The sequence below is a fragment of the Neophocaena asiaeorientalis genome, unplaced genomic scaffold, assembly GCF_003031525.2.
Source record: "Neophocaena asiaeorientalis asiaeorientalis breed wild unplaced genomic scaffold, Neophocaena_asiaeorientalis_V1.1 scaffold10, whole genome shotgun sequence".
Lineage (NCBI taxonomy): Eukaryota > Metazoa > Chordata > Mammalia > Artiodactyla > Phocoenidae > Neophocaena > Neophocaena asiaeorientalis.
The window spans coordinates 4,932,206-4,949,377 of record NW_020172817.1 but is presented as its reverse complement, the minus strand read 5'-3'; the positions used below and the strand labels follow the sequence as shown (position 1 = coordinate 4,949,377).

General features: G+C 40.6%; 1 protein-coding gene across 1 annotated transcript in view; it reads right to left on the bottom strand.

Annotated features, from left to right (window-relative positions):
* Positions 1-13,918, bottom strand: part of DNAH5 (dynein axonemal heavy chain 5) — a 200,419-nt gene extending 186,501 nt beyond the window's left edge. The window contains exons 1-9 of the mRNA XM_024741734.1: positions 13,867-13,918; positions 11,228-11,388; positions 9,297-9,518; positions 7,363-7,500; positions 6,181-6,357; positions 5,123-5,236; positions 4,308-4,415; positions 1,799-1,921; positions 909-1,124 (exon numbers count right to left, since the gene is read on the bottom strand). Coding sequence (XP_024597502.1) covers positions 909-1,124; positions 1,799-1,921; positions 4,308-4,415; positions 5,123-5,236; positions 6,181-6,357; positions 7,363-7,500; positions 9,297-9,518; positions 11,228-11,388; positions 13,867-13,903 — 1,296 coding nt within the window. The 5' untranslated portion in view covers positions 13,904-13,918. The remainder of the gene's footprint in view (positions 1-908; positions 1,125-1,798; positions 1,922-4,307; positions 4,416-5,122; positions 5,237-6,180; positions 6,358-7,362; positions 7,501-9,296; positions 9,519-11,227; positions 11,389-13,866) is intronic.
* Between the last annotated feature and the right edge of the window lie 3,254 nt (positions 13,919-17,172).

Sequence of the window (17,172 nt, the reverse complement as noted above, 5' to 3'; positions counted from 1 at the left end):
TTATATGATCCTTTTCAAATTCAAGTACAAAAAAAGTTAAGGTTTAGTGTCACTGTCCCCAAACAAGAAAAAACTGACTATATCCACATTAAAAATGCAAAGCACATGGTGTTTGCAAATTGTTTTTTAAAACTCTTCGAAACATTAGATCCCTGTGCCCACTTTAAAAACTAAGATTAGTTACACATATATCCTTACAACATAAAGCTGTCAAAAGTCAAAATAATTAAGAATAGTAGAGCTATGGCTTCCCTGGGAGCGCAGTGGTTGAGAGTCCGCCTGCTGATGCAGGGGACACAGGTTCGTGCCTGGGTCCAGGAAGATCCCACATGCCGCAGAGCGGCTGGGCCCGTGAGCCATGGCCGCTGGGCCTGGGCGTCCGGAGCCTGTGCTCCGCAACGAGAGAGGCCATAACAGTGAGAGGCCCACGTACCGCAAAAAAAAAAAATAGTAGAGCTAAAATAAAATCCAATCCCTATTATTTTTCTAACATGAGTCCATATAAATGCTTAACTGCAGATATAATCAGATGCCAACCACTCAGAACTCAGGGTCAACGAGAGACTGACACACAGTATATGCTTGATGAAATAGTTCTTGCATGAATAAATGAAATAATAAGTTATATTTAAACATTTTTCTTGTGCTACTAATGAAAACGCTTTTGCTAATGATGATTAATTTTAGGCTATAGGGAAGTCATTCTCATAATCACATAGCTGAAAAGAATATATTAGCACCATTACACAATTCTCAAATAGATTTAACTTCTTTATTGTTTAAGGGCCATGAGCTTATCTTTTACATTAGAGACTGATTATTTAAAGCTTTCTGAATACAGTTATTTGCATGACACATTAACGTTTTATTATGGATAAGGGGAGCAAATTTAGTTTTGAAAACAGTACCTGGTATTTAGTGACCATGTTTTCCAGTCCTTCAATCTTAGAATCTTGTAGGACTGAATATGTCTTGAAGGTAGTAAGGATGTCCATTATCTTGGCAAGACGTCTGTGGAAAGTTTCAAATTTTCCAAAAATATACATCTCACTGAATTCAAATTGTTTTTCATTTGGATCTTGTTTAAGCTTTTGTTTGGTCTTGTGAAAGCAGTGCTGGTATTCCTTAAAGTAAAAACCAAAATACAAGAAAGGGAACACAACAAAGATATCAACCTTATTCTCTTAAGTGAAAGCGACAGCAAATTTAGGGTGGAATTACAAAACCTTTCAGTTTCATGCCTCTGTAGCTACTCCTTCATCAGCCTGGGATGTCATCTTTTCCCATCCCCCAACCTAGCAAACTCGTAATTTTTTTTTTTTTTTCTTTTTGGCCACATGGCATACGGAACTTCCCTGACCAGGGATCAAACCCATGCACCCTGCGTTGGAAATGTGGAGTCTTAACCACTGGACCACCAGGGAAGTTCAAACTCCTAATTATTCATAAGGTGACTCAAAGATGCAGCCTTTCCCCCTGGGTCCCACTGTGTTAGTAGAAGCTTAACTCTTTGTGTATCTCTCCGTTCGTCTACAAGAAGCTTAAGGAAAACTACTTCATTTTTGTATCTCTAGTACTTAGTGTGGTGTTGGCACATAGCAGGCCCCCAAAAAGGGTAAAGTAAGTGAACAAATGTGGGGGACTGATTGATTAACATTCAAGTTTTCTTAACAGTAAAAGATTACCATTCTTTTTAGCAAACACTAATATGATAACTGCTAAATGACTTAAGGTGCATCGGCAAAAAACAATGTAAAAATAATAAAAAATCTAAATATATTATCAAGTTGACCATTACCTGCTTCAGTTTAATTGCAGATAATATTTTTTCCACAGCAACATCCTGTGGTTGGCTCCAGATCGAAGCAGTTCCATTGTTGGTAATATAGGCTTTACATGCAGATATCATCTGATTGGTCACCTGGAATTTTCCAATAAAATGATGCCAAGGACATTAAGCAGCCATCAAACATAAATTGGGCTAAAGGGTCCTTAGCTCTCCTACCTCTCAGAGTGTAAAATCTGTAAATAAATCTTTGGATTCATTGTTTTTCCATCACAACTATGATCAAGCACTAACCCTCTTTTTTTTCCAGCTTTATTGAAGTATAATTGACGAACAAAAATTGTATATATTTAAGGTGTGCAATGTGAGGCCTGATATGTATACATAATGAAATGATTAGCAAAATCGAGTATTAACACATCCAACACTTCAAATAATTACCATTGTGTGTGTGTGTTGAGAAAACTTAAGATCTGCTCTCTTAGCAATTTTCAAGTGTACAATACAATATCAGCCGTAGTCACCATGCTGTACATTAGATCCCAGAATTCAGTCACCTTATAACTCAAAGTTTGTAGCCTTTAACTAACATCTCCCCATGTTCCATACTCCCCCAGACCCTGGCAACCACCATTTTACTCTCTGCTTCTATTTGTTCAACTTTTTAAGTTCTACACATCTATTATCAAAGTCATTTGTAAAATCACAGAGCTGGAAGCACTACAGAAAATTGCCAATTCAGACCCCTGTGTTAATGCAGGATGAACATCTTAACCAACCAAGAAGGGATTCACTTCCCTACCTAAAAGCTGTCAAGAGCTTCCCCCACCCTGTCTCCTTCTTCGGCAGCCTGCTCTAAAATCTAACTCATGGTTTCCCAGTGCCTTGAAACGAATTGTCCACCCTGATCATTTCATGCCACCATGATCTATAGCAGAAATGTCAAAAGCAGAAGGCAACAGAGGAAAGAGGAAAGATAATGTGTGTAACTGCCAACATTTTATTTATCCCTCCAAACTTAAAAAAAAAAAGACTTCAGAATTCTTTTGGTGATTTTTAAATAAATTAAAAGGAAAACTAGAGGTCTGTACTGTAGGTATGGAATGACATGATGCCTGGGATTTGCAGTGCAAAGGTTAGGTGCAACAAAATCGGCCATGTGTTGATAGCTGATGATTGGGTGACACGTACATATACATACAATTCTCTTTCCTTTTGTACCTGCTACAAATTTTTCATAATGAAAGGTTTTTGAAAATGAGAGAAATGGTGGTTTCACAATTATGTTCCAAAATAAGCCTTGCAAATGCATGAAACCTGGAGTAATAACACAAGTTGACTTTTGAGTCTTCTTCTCAGGGAATACCCCTCCTGACCCCAACATAACATTAATGTGTGAAGAAGTTGGAAAAGGGTCTTGTGGATTCCCCTCCTTTCTTCCTGAGTACGAGAGCAGAAGGAAGTTTCCCATCAAGCTCTCAAGGCTGGATGTCCCTATTCCTGGGAAGAATCATGCCTCTTACTGCATTAGTATTCACAACACAGTCCTGACGAGTCAAAAATGCCTCTATTTTAATACATTTAAAACTTTCGCCTTGGTAATGAAAAAGTCATTTACTTCTTAGAGACTGTTCAAAAATGGGAAAAAGCAACAATGCTCACCATAAACACTTATGAGTTAGGACATAAGTTAGGACATAAACCATCGTTATGGTTTTGGGCAGAATCATTATAATTGCTTTATGGATTACTGGAACGTTGCAAGTGGCTCTTATTACCATGATTACTGTTCTAATAACACCAAGTAAACAACTGTGGCATCAAATAAATTTGGAGCAGTGGCACACAAAATACGAAACTGAAGATAGCCAGTTAAATATAGTTTTTCTTAATTAAAATTTACCCAATAGATAGAAATCATGTGCTAAATAAAATAAGGAAAGAAATTCTAAAAGAATCTTTCTTTCATTTTTATTATATATAAAAAATATAAATTTATATATATATATAAATAATACAATATTTATTATATTAATTATTTGGGGAAATAATGCCTTATGATTTGCTAGAATCAGCCTCCTCTCTCTATTGAGAGATTAAGCTTTTTCTTTTAATTGTAGAGTACATAGATATTGGATTGCACCAATGTGGTAATTTCTTTTTAAAAAAAAAAGATTTATGGGTTTTTTTTAAATATTTATTTATTTTTGGCTGTGTTGGGTCTTAGTTGTGGCGCGCAGGCTGCTCTCTAGTTGTGGCATGCAGGCTCGGTAGTTGTGGTGCATGGGCTCTCTAGTTGTGCCCTGCGGGCTTTAGAGCGTGCAGGCTTAGTTGCTCCATAGCAAGTGGGATCTTAGTTCCCTGACCAGGGACCAAACCCGCATCCCCTGCATTGGAAGGCGGATTCTTAACCACTGGACCACCAGGGAAGTCCCATGGTAATTTCTAATTATAAAAAAAAATAATAATAACCATTGGCAAAGAAATCTAAGTGACCATGGACTCTATGCTATGCACTTACCTTTACAAACAGAGACGTGATCTTCTCAGAGGTGTTATAGTAATGAGAGACACTATAGATCATTTTAATTGCATTTATAAGTGCAGGAATAGCATCAATCATGGACATCTGGAAAACATCACAAAAGTTTTCAGGGAAACAGATATCAAACTCAGCAAAATTCCAATAGGCTAATCCTTTCTACTTCATTAGAATAAAATTTAGGTAAAAGATTTTTATTTAAATTTTTAAAATATTATCTATCACTCTACATAAATAGAATATATTTAGGGGTAATCTTATTTTTATTATCTAGTCACACACAGTTAATCAAATTTTGTTTCAATGCAAGAAACACTAACTTTCTGTTATGGACAAGGAAGTTGTGTTAACAGTTAATTTTGTAATAAATAAAAACAGGCACATCCTAAAGTTAAAATTAAAAAAAAAAGAAGAAGAAAAAGAATGAGCCAATAACTCTTCCCACAGTTATCTGAGTATAGTCCAGGATGTCAACTGCAATATTTAATACGAAATGGAACATGCAATAAATGTTTTTAAAATATAACGTCACATGTCCTGTCCATCTTATCTGGATAGATAAATAGATGCTAGATAGACAGATATATGATATAAATATTATATATATAGATATAGAGAGAGAGACACAGAAGTAGATAGACAAGTATATATATATATAACTTTCTTAAGAATAAAAAGAAGTTTCTAAGACTTTTCCAACAGACTGTAATATTCACGAACCAAAACTCCACACTCGATTCAGTTAGCGCGAAAGGGTCATCAGTACACCAAGGGGATAGAAATCTCTAACTCACAGGGTCACTACTGTACAAGGGGTCACAGCATTTCTCAAGTGTGTACAGATATTTGACATTGTCCTTTGCTTCATTAGCTGCATCAGTGATTCGAATATCCATCTCCCGCCAAGTCTAAGCACAGTACAGGAAAGAAATTTTAATGCAATTATTAATAGAGGAAATTCCACTATAACAGCTGCTAAAAGTCATCACAAGTCCCATGGGTCAGACTTTCAGTCTGCCCTATGCATCTCACATAAAACTGAATCCAGAGGGGTGGGGGGCATTGCCACACTGAAGAGCAATTTAAATTTTTTGACAAAATTTTCAAAGGTATCTCTTCCAGGCCTTCTCTTATGACACCTATTCAATAACTAGGACAAAGCCTCAAGAGGGCAGCACCTCCATTTAAACCTACACCCTTTCTCCTCCACAGACTGCTGAATCCATTTTGCACCTCACTCCCATATTGTCTATGGTAAAGAACTGAAGGGAGCCTCCAGCCAACAGCCAGCAAGGAACTGAATCCCACAACAATCACATAAGCAACTTGGAAGCAAATCCCAGTCAGGCCTTCAGATGAGCCAACACCCTGACTGCAACCTCAGGATAGATCTCAAGTCAGATGCTCCCAGCTAAGCTGCACCCAAATCCCTGACCCACAGACTATGAGATAATGTTCGTTGTTTCAGGTGGCTAAATGTTGGGGTAATTTGTTACACAGAGATATAAAACAAATATACCAGTGCTAAAAAAAAAAAAAAATAGATAAGGTAAGGTTTCATTATTACTACTCCTCGTTGGTTTGAATTCATAATATACATATAATCATGTTATTATGTTACATCTTAATGACTTGCAGTACCCTCTAATAATACATATACATACATGTACACCAGCTAACAAATACCTTTCATTCAAAGGCTATTTCCACAGTATCCAAAATTATAAAAGGACAATATAATCCAATCTTAAAGTTGTTTTCATAGAGGCAGAATGACATTTTTCTGTTCCTAATTCCTCCATGACATATGCATACAGAATTTTCATTCCCACTTCATAAAGCAAAAAGCAACCTTCAGAAGTTTCGACCTGGAAGCAGCAAGCACTGCCAACACAGTCTTCACATCTGGGCTCTTCCACTGATCCAGAAGGTAGTTAAATTTAGACAGTCTTTTTTTCCAGTACTCCAACTCTGCTCGGGGCCCAAGGTCATCCGCTTCCGTCCGTAGCTGATTGCTTCCAGCAAGGACCTGCAAGTGCACAGAAGGCCCATGAACCAGTGAGTAGGGCTGGAGATATAAAAGTTATACATAAGCAAAATACAAGGAAAGAAGTGAATTCTGCTATCTGAATCGTGACATATTTTTATTCATCTGCATGCTTCAAATGACAGCCTTTTACTAACCTAACATGTATCCATTTTTTTAATTTCAACAAAATTTTAGTTGACTCATTCTAACTGAAAACTATTTGTTAACAGAGCTTTCATGAACTTTCAGAGGACGTGACCTCAGAAAGTTTCCTTGGCTATTCACTTAGAACCTCAGAGAACAATAACCTTGGAAAGCCTTCATGCCTCCAGTTGGTTAATTTCCATTATGCTTCCTTATTGATGTAACAACCAGCTTCACTTGGGACTTTTCTGAAAATATTTTTTTATTTATTTTTTTATTTTGCGGTACGCGGGCCTCTCACTGTTGTGGCCTCTCCCGTTGCAGAGCACAGGCTCCGGACGCGCAGGCTCAGCGGCCATGGCTCACGGGCCCAGCCACTCCACGGCATGTGGGATCTTCCCAGACCGGGGCACAAACCCGTGTCCCCTGCATCGGCAGGCAGACTTTCAACCACTGCACCACCAGGGAAGCCCTGAAAATATTTTTTTTAAAGGTTAAGTCTTGAGCTTTGTTTTGGAGGACACACTGAATTAGAAAGCTTCTTGTACTTCTACAGAGAGATTCTCTCCAAAGTAACTTATACCTTTCAGAAAAAAAATTGGCCAAGTGCAGTCATTTAGTTATATAAGTATATAAAGTTATTTACTTCCATCTCCTAGAATTCTTACTATCTCTTAACTAATGACTATAAATTAAAATTGCATTGAACCTGTCACCTTGTTAGTGACTTGTGGTAAAATACTTAGGCAAATGGGAATGGGATGTGACATACCTTCTTCCACTGGCTGGTTCAGTAACGTGGCATCTGAACTAGTCAGTGTTCAGATAGCTAGTTTCTGATGTTTGGTTTCTGAAAATTACCTGCTCTGTTTGTTTGATCCATACTTTCATACAACCTTCTATTTTTTCCAAAGTCTCAGGGTTATTAGCTAGAGTCAAGTAGTCTAGAGGTTCCTTCAGGGTTTTCAGTTCAAATATGTCACACTTTTGAAGGTTCACCTAATTAAAAATGAAAGTTAAATAATCAGATGATGCTATTTTAACACACAGACACACATACATTTCTGACTGATCCAGAAGGATCTTAAGGAGATTCTCTCTAGTCTAAACTATCTGCTCCCTGAGAAATGTCCTTGAAAACACAGTGAGACGTATTGCATTGAGCACACCAGTAGAGGTGATTGGTTCTGAGGTCAAATTTTGGGTCAAAAAAAAAAAAAAAACCAAACAGTGAACTAGAGAGAGAGAGACATATCACAGAATTTGAGAATTGATAGGGAACTTGGAAATTAAGTAGTCAACTCATGAAACCAAAGAAAGTGGGGGGCCTTCAAAAAAATTGATGGGGGGGAGGGGTAATTTCTAATCTATCACATTCTTTTTGGAAACTAACCAGAGGAAAAGATGTTCATGTCCTTATGCAAAAAATTCCATATGGTTAGCAAGTTCAATGGCAAATACACAGATTCATTTCAGGAGGGAGAGGTGGAGTGGGGTAGGAAAAGAGGTGTGTTGGATTGTGACTTGACAAAGAAACCTAGGATATTTTTAAACACACATAACCCAAAAACACCTCAATATTTGATGAGGACATTTTCCTTCTGGTAAGAGTGCACCTGGCCCTGTGAGTCTCTCAATTCAGGTCTCAGCCCCCGACTCCTCACTCCTGACAGACACTGCACCCTCCGTCTGCCACACCTCCTGGACCTCTCCTTGGTTTTACAGGGGAGGCTTCCAGGCTTCATGAAGTGGCACTGCCTCTCTCCTGTATGAGGTTCCATCCCACATTTTTTAAAACCTCTATCACAGTATGAAGTGGAACCATATGAAAACACTACTCTTTTCAGTAGAACAACTATTTAATTTGGTTCAACTTGCATTTAGGATGGCCTGCATCATAGGTAATCGCAAATAGAACTCAGATGTTAGCTGGAATCATCCTGCCCCTGTCTGGATAACATTTAGTCAACTCCCCCATCCCACATCCTTTAGAAGGCCTATAGCATTCCTCCCTGCCAATATCCCAATAGGTCCCAAAAGGTCTCAGTATTCCCTGGAGAGCAGTGAATGTTACATGGCCATTGGTCTAATGGGATCCATTTCTCTATCTCCCACTCATGCCTGCCCTGGGCTGTCATCTATCATGGTTTGTATCCACCACTGTCTACCCCAGGTAATCACTAACACAGGTTTACTGTAGGTGGCACAAATTTTATTGAAGCTAAATCCCGCAAATGCCAAACTGATTCTTAAAGGCCCTTTTGGTCACTGGCTGGACTACAGGACCCAACCCACTCTCTCTAGATATGTCAATTCGTCTCTCCTTCTCCCTCCTCTTCAAAACGTCCTCCCATCCCTACCCACCATCACCCCCCCATCTTCCCCCAGCACACACCTATCACTAACCACCCCCCTCACATACACACCACACACACACACACACACACACACACACCATACACCACACTCTGGCTCCAAATTCCTTTCCTTCTAGGCTGCAGAGCAATACCAGAAGCACTTCATACTCTTCTCTTTGCAGTCCAACATCTGACATGACAGAGTAAAACCCTCCATTGAGGCCAACATTTCTGTGGAACCCCTAATGCACTCATCACTCCAAATTATAGGAATTTAAATCTAGTCGCCACCACCACTTCAGGGGGCAACAAAAACACCCACAAAATATTTTCAAGATTTGCAAGTAGTGGAATCAAGACCCTCTAAGTATTACACACTTACATATTGATTTGTTCACCATCAGATATGTTTTGAAGGAATAACATGTTTGCTCTTACCTTCTCCTTCAAACTCTCCTGTGCACTGACCAGGACGCTCACGAAGCCTTCCAGGGAGCCCAGGAACTCCTGCTGAAGGCTGGAGGCTTCCGGAAGGCCCTCGAGCTCACCCCAGCCGTGGCTTGTGGCCCTGAGAGCAGGAATGAAGATGTCCGACAGCAGACGTCTCACACTGCTGAGCAAACCCCCATCTGTAGCGTCAAGCATGTTGAAGCTCACCTCCTGCAAAACAATCGGGAAAATCTTTATGGTAAAAAGTACCTTCAACTGCAACCTAGCTACTGAGTCATTTCTGATGGTGTTCATTAACCAAATAGCCTATGGGAGTAAATGAAGACCAACCAAATGAGAAAAGCAAAGGCTGTTTATTCAGAGCAAGAATTCATTCCTTGCAATAGCAAGGGAGTCGGCCACCATCACTTGCATTTCAGCAGAGACTCAAAAGCAGGCAGAGGAGTGGGAAAGCTTCCTAGTGGAGAAAAGGGAGGCTCAGGTGGGCCCTGAGGGGAGGTTGTTGGCCTGGGGAAGCTGAAGGTGGGCTCACTAGAAGCAGGGCATCCTATGTGATTGGTTAAGGGTGCACATTTGGCCTTCTCTGGTTGGCCCCAAGGAAGTATGTTGAAAGTACAGACAAAAATTGAGGCTGGCAGTCATGAATCAAGTCCTGGCCATTTTGACCAATTGTTAGAGGAGTTATTAATTCATTTCCTAGCTGGCTTCCTACCAGGTTGACACAGTGGTCTGGCTACCTGTGTTGTTTATTGCAGGTAAGGGAGGTTGATTTCCTGGGCAGATTGCTGTGGGCTGTTGGTCAAAGTCTTTTGGTAGATGGTCTGTTTGTATATTGTCTCTCGATCCAGTAAATTATTATTTTGACACCTAGTTAAGACATAAGCTTTATACTCTTCTAAATTGCAATCATCAAAATAAAAGCATGGGGACTTCCCTGGTGGCACAATGGTTAAGAATCCACCTGCCAATGCAGGGGACATGGGTTCGATCCCTGGTCCAGGAAGATCTCACATGCCACGGAGCAACTAAGCCCGTGCACCACAACTATTGAGCCCACAAGCCACAACTACTGAAGCCCACGCGCCTAGAGCCTGTGCACCACAACGAAGAGTAGCCCCCACTCACTGCAACTGGAGAAAGCCCATGCCCAGCAGCGAAGACCCAATGCACCAAAATAAATAAATAAATATAAATAATTTTTTTAAAAGATTTTAAAATAAATAAAAATAAAAGTATGAAATAAGTAGAATACCAGATGTTTACCAGTTTATTTGTTCCAAGTAAATAATGCACCCACTGAAGGAAGGGGAGATTTGTACAGATGCATTTTGTTTTGCAAAAAAAAATAAAGTTATACAGAAGACCCTTGAGTAATGCTGGGGTTACAGTCTCCCACCCTACGAGCAGTTGGAAAATCTGGGTGTAACGTATAGCCGGCCCTCCATATCCACGGTTTCTTATCCCTGGTTTCGCATCCTCAGATTCAACCGTGGACCATATAGTACTGTAGTATTTACTACTGAAAAAAAATCAATGTATAAATGGACCCACACAATTCAAACCTGTGTTGTTCAAGGGTGTATCTGCTGTAATAAATCTTATTTTAAATGTAAGAAATATGTCACTTAGTAAATGATGTAGAGGAATTGTTTTTAAAAGGAAACACCTCACTGTTTTACACACACTCACAGATACAATGTTATATCAATTTTTGTTAATAAATTGAATATTAAGTCCTCTTACTCAACAGATTTTAAGGAACTGTCCTCTTAATTGCTTGCTTTTAGTGCTTTTAAAATATTTCTTTGAAAGTAGTTTTAAATACTTAATACGATGCTTGTTTCCATGGGAAAGGATATTGTGGTAGAATTTATGCGATTTTTGGTAATTTGGGATAAAGGATTGCTGTTGCCTCTTACCTGATGAATGTTCTCAGGGGTGATGGGTCTGGAAGGGTTGGTCCTGATGAAGAATACACAAACCCCAGTAAGAGCAACATCTTTTCCCTCCGTCACGAACACCTTAGGTTTTTTAATCTTTCCAGAAATACGATTTATTCCTCCTGGAGAGCCAAGTTGCCCTATAAATGCAAAAGAATTTTAGTTTTACGAATATTATTTCCATGTGGTCGCCTCTTAGAATGAAGTTTCCTTGTTAAAATATTGATATGTTGACTCAGCCACGTGCCCTAGAAACTCCACCTCTTGGACAACCTCTAGCCTGAGGCCTAAAGGGATCCTAAAAGGATCTTCTTTATCATGGTGATCATCTTACGATGGACAAAAATATCGAATCCCTGCACTGTAAACCTGAAACTAAACTAAGTCAATTATATGTCAATAAAATAAATAAATAATAAAAAGTAAATAAAAGGATCTGCTCGATTGCAGACCACAGTTCATTTCAGAACTGTTGCTCCAGGCAAAAACCGGAACGGGAGAAACCGGAGTAAGAGAGTTTGGTCCAGAGCAGCTTCTTGCGGGAGCTACAAAAGTCATCATTCATGCAAGAAAGGGTGAGGAAGGAGACAGCATCTATTGGCGTGTATCTTGTGTGAGGCCCTCTGCTCGGCACCGTGTCTACATTATTAAAACTCCTTACAACCCTGAGAGCAGCGGTGACCCGCGCCAAGTCACACACCAACAGACCCGACATCAAAAACCTGTTCTGGGGCTTCCCTGGTGGCGCAGTGGTTGGGAGTCCGCCTGCCAATGCAGGGGACACGGGTTCGTGCCCCGGTCCGGGAGGATCCCACGTGCCGCGGAGCGGCTGGGCCCGTGAGCCACGGCCGCTGTGCCTGAGCGTCCGGAGCCTGTGCTCCGCAACGGGAGAGGCCACAACAGTGAGAGGCCCGCGTACCGGAAAAAAAAAAAAAACCTGTTCTGACTACAGAACTCCAGAACCTCCACCTCCTGCTGTCCTGGTCCAGCTGGCCCTGCAGTATCGCTAGAGTCAGGAGGCTGCTGTAGCAGTAGGACGGCATAGTGATGGGTGACGTGGGCTCTGCAGTCAGTCTCCCGGGGTTTCCATCTCTGGCTGAGCTTCCGAGCCACGTGACCTGGAGCAAGTTACTTAATCTTTCTGTGCCTCAGTCTTCCCATCTGAGCAAGGCCCAGAGAACGCCAGGCCAGTCAGCTCACGACAGATGTCAGTCAAGTAAAACCTTTGCCGCTACTTCTTAGCTGTAATCTCTGCCCTGCTTCAAGCCCGACTCAGTCAGAAACTATGATTAACATGATTGGGCAAGGGGTGGAAGGAGAAGTTGAGGGAGAAAAGGAGACCCGTAGGCTCCTCCACCACTGCACTGACCTTCAGAGGCCCCTGCTGCAAGGGTGTTGGGGGATGGAAGGAAGGGGGAGGGCCAAGAGTAGAGAAGATTTAACTTTAGATCAACTAGTTTTGATCAACTGGATATTTTTAGCTTCTGAATTGAGACTGTGTTTGTAATTGGAAACAACCATGGGCACTTTTCTTATCTAAGAATATCTAGAAAACTTCATGGGGTTGTCTGGATTTCAATTCAAGGTCAGAAAAAAAGCTACTCCTACCGAAAAGGTTTAAAGGAGAGTGGGAAACAAGAACAAGCTTGCATTTGTGTTTACGTCCATGAATCTTTCTTACTCAATGTAAGACTGACACACAAAGGCCAGCTTCACCCAGTGTCGTTCATGGGTGAACTTATTCACCTGAGCTTATGTTTTGCAATCTGGGATATAATTTAAAATTTTTGTCTTCTGATTTTTTCACTCAAAATGTAGTGCCCTTTCTGACCACAAAACATAAAACGGATAATTTTGGGAAAATGCCAGGCACTTATGCGTGCATAATTTCCTCAGTTTTTAAACAAAAACCATGGTCATACTGTATGCCAAGAGCGATAACTATTTTCCTTTCCTTCCAAGAGGTCATAAAGGGATTGACCCTATATATGATTTTAATATAATCATAATATATTTGTTTATGTCCCTAGTTTGGCTTTAAAATTGCATTAATTCACATAAAAGTAGAATGGGATATGCCAGTTGAACCCACATGAAGATTTGCAAGTTTTTCTTAAGTGAAAATGGCTAAACTTGTCATTCAATATTATTCGTTTGAATCACAGTCAGCAGAAAATGAACATGATATGATATTTAACTAAAAAACTACTGTTACTGGCAACAATTCCTATGCTAAAAAGAAATAGAAAAGAAGCAGATGCCCAAAAGAAGTTCTAGAACATAACTGCACAGAATGCGCTAACATGTAAGGAAGGGAAGTCTCAAAATGTAAGTTATTTTGTTATTCTCCAGTTGCCAGCACAGCCTGAAAAGGAAAACAAAATATCCCAAATAAAGTTAGAACAACCAGGCTACATACCCACCACCATTTGTGCTTTGCTTGGGGTGAAAACAGAACCTGTTCCATTGGGCTTCACCCACCACACCTCACCACTCCCCACCCGTCCCACCCGACCAAGGTAAAAGTGGTCAGTGCTCCCAGTGGCCTCCTGCTTCATGCCATACTTGGATCAATCTAACAACACATTTCTGGGTTATGTCACATCAAATTTAAATACCTGTTTCCGCTACCTCCACATCCTGATAGTAAAACATGACGTGACGAAGACCTCCACTAGCAAAAAGCTGATCGATTCTTTCAATCTGGGAAAAAGGAAAGGCAAAGTAATGACTGAATCAGAAACCACGTTTAAATCAGCAGTTACCATCATCTTTCTTACCTGCATAGGACTTCAGCAAACCATATAGAAAGGATCATATCTTTTTAAAATAAAACCATGAAAGACTAAATATCTTACCACAGTAAAGACTAAATTCACAGAAGTGCGTTGATTAATCATAAAAATATTTGTGGCATACACACATTTGAAAAAGACTGTCTCTCCATATTGGCTGATTTCCTAAAGTGCTGAGCTGTTAAAGGCAGATATAAATAGAGATGAGTATCGGACTTCCCTGGTGGCGCAGTGGTTGGGAGTCGGCCTGCCGATGCAGGGGACGCAGGTTCGTGCCCTGGTCCGGGAAGATCCCACATGCCGCAGAGCGGCTGGGCCCATGAGCCAGGACCGCTGAGCCTGCGCGTCCGGAGCCTGTGCTCCGCAACGGGAGAGGCCACAACAGTGAAAGGCCCGCGTACCGCAAAAAAGAAAAAAAAAAACAAAAAACTCTCTCCCCGCCCTCTCCCCACCCTCTGGCTCAGTAAGCCTGATACAGGATGTTGTCTTTAAGCCTCCGGGGTCCTGACATTTCTGGGTCCTGAATACGGCATAGAGTGTGACTTGGGATTCCTACAGTTCAGAGCTTTTATTCAGTTATTCCATCTGCATTATCCCAAATCCAATTGTCTCTCGACGCCTGAATCAGCCGTGTGAACTTGTCTCCTTCTATGCCTCCTTTGGGGGGAATAATTTTATCTACTTCCTGGTATTACGAAGATTAAATGGGATAATAGATAAAAATCAGCACAGAGACTGACATATGGTAAATATTCAATAAATGTTAGCTATGAGGAGGAGAAAAAGGAAAAGGACATTTCCTCAACTCCTAATTGATTCATTCTGTAGTTTAACTATTTTAGTGTTATCCACCCTGAATTGGTCCACTGACCCCAATTAACCCTACCCAAGTGGCACTGCAGGAAGGGATAAAGCAGTAGAGGGCTACGGCCGGCTCGTACAGGCTTGGGACAGCCAACTGACCACAACTCCTCCCAACTCGGTGTTTAGTAACATCACGTTGGTCGTTTGGAATCAGCCATGGTGGGAATATTTACTCCACAGAATCAGGAAACGCTCAAACTAGTGCCTCCTCCTTCCCCTTGCCCAAAGCTGGTTGTCAAACATTTACAAGCCTATCACTAAAAAGTATTATCAACAATGTGACATCCCTGTCAACAAAACGGGCTTCCTTCCTTTCTTCTCTTTATTTCTTTTTTAATGCCTAAAAAGTTTAAAAAAAACAAACAAACAAACAAAAAAAACTTCAGGAAACATCACAGCTCCTGGAATGCCTTCCTCCCTGCCCAGGAAACTGTATCTTCCCGTATTTTGGTCTCCCCACCAACTAAATCACACCCCAGGCTTTGAAGGGATATCAGGGCAGAAGATGGAAGTCAGGTCAGGAACAAAAGAAACCAGATTCAGCTGCCAAATCAAAGCCAAAGCCAGAAAAGTATGGCACATTTAATCTCCCAGGCTAGAACGGGATAAACTCAAAAAAAAGAAAAAAGAAAAAAAGATAAGATAAATCAGCAGCTGAGACGAGATTCTGTTCTCTAACCTCAGGTTCCAAAATGGTGCCTGAGCCCAGTTTCACTGGATGTAGAGAGACACAGACATCACTGTCAGAATGTCAATTCTAAATACCCCACTCAACATGGAGAGCTGGAGAGCCAAGCTCATTCTGCCACCACCCATACCAAGCCAGAATAGGGTCCTGAGCATGTTGAAACAGACACCCTTCCCTAAGGCCCAGCACAGACTCTGCCATAGGACAACGCCAGCTGTGCCCTCCATAATCAAGTCAGTGAGAACTCAAATGCATCGCACCTGATTCCCCTCTAGAATGGCATCCTCCACTTCGGTTTTGTTGAGGTCCACACAGGAAGCTACAATCGCAAATAAGTAGTCATGTCTCCCATCCAGACGAGCCCGCTTGGCTTCCTTCTCTTCCTTCAATCTTTGCTACAAGAAGGGAAGAAAAATGTTATGTGGCAACTGCTGTTCTCAAATGGATTCATTCTGTAATCATTTCATACTACTGGTGCTTTTTCAAGTCTTGGGTATTCAGATAACAGCTTAATGGTACCAGTTTTTATGTACTATCTTCTGTTTTTAGAAATAATGTTATTTCTATTATGAAAATAAGATGTGCTCATTGTTTTGAAATTCCATAACACAGATAAGCCAAAAGTAGAAATAAAAATCATCTGCCAACCAGACAGTATTACCGTTAACATTTTGTTCCAAATCTTTACAGACTTAATTTTACGCATATATAAGCATTCAACAGACACACACCAAAATCAAAAAGATCTCCACTTTTGTAAACATTTCCTAGGCTGCTAAAGTAAGACTTATTCTTGTACACTATCTCCTATGTTTCTTTTTTGTCTACAGGTTCATATCTGGTTTTGAAATTAATTTCTGAATACCATTGCTTACTTTTTACCTGTTGACTGTTTATTACAATAACAAAGCAAGTTCACTGTAACCAACATTGGCAGTTTGAAGCATATCTTTCCATATGTGCTCTGTTCATACAAACATATGCAAACATATATACACATTTCTATTTATATATAGTAAAAATTTTTTAATGCATTTTTCCCTTAATAATACATCACAGGGCTTCCCTGGTGGCGCAGTGGTTGAGAGTCCGCCTGCCTATGCAGGGGACACGGGTTCATGCCCCGGTCCGGGAAGATCCCACATGCCACGGAGCGGCTGGGCCTGTGAGCCATGGCCGCTGAGCCTGCGCGTCCGGAGCCTGTGCTCCGCAACGGGAGAGGCCACAACAGTGAGAGGCCCGTGTACCGCACAAAAAAAAAAAATAATATATCACAGACTTCTTTTTAGTTTAGTACAGACCATTCCAACTCCTATAATAGCTGCAAAATATTCAACAATATGGATGTACCATAATCAACCATTTTACCATTGGTGGATATTCAACTTCTAGTTCATTTTTTGAATTAAGTGCATTATCTTTAATGCTAACCAGTAGCTCCTGCTAGGTAGCCCCTCTGGATCCTTTCTTATATTCAACAGTTACTGAACCTCAAATATGTACAAGCACTCTAGAGGTAAACACTACCCAGTGACCTCAAAAAAACTCATAGCCTGGTTGGCAGAATGTAAGCAGAA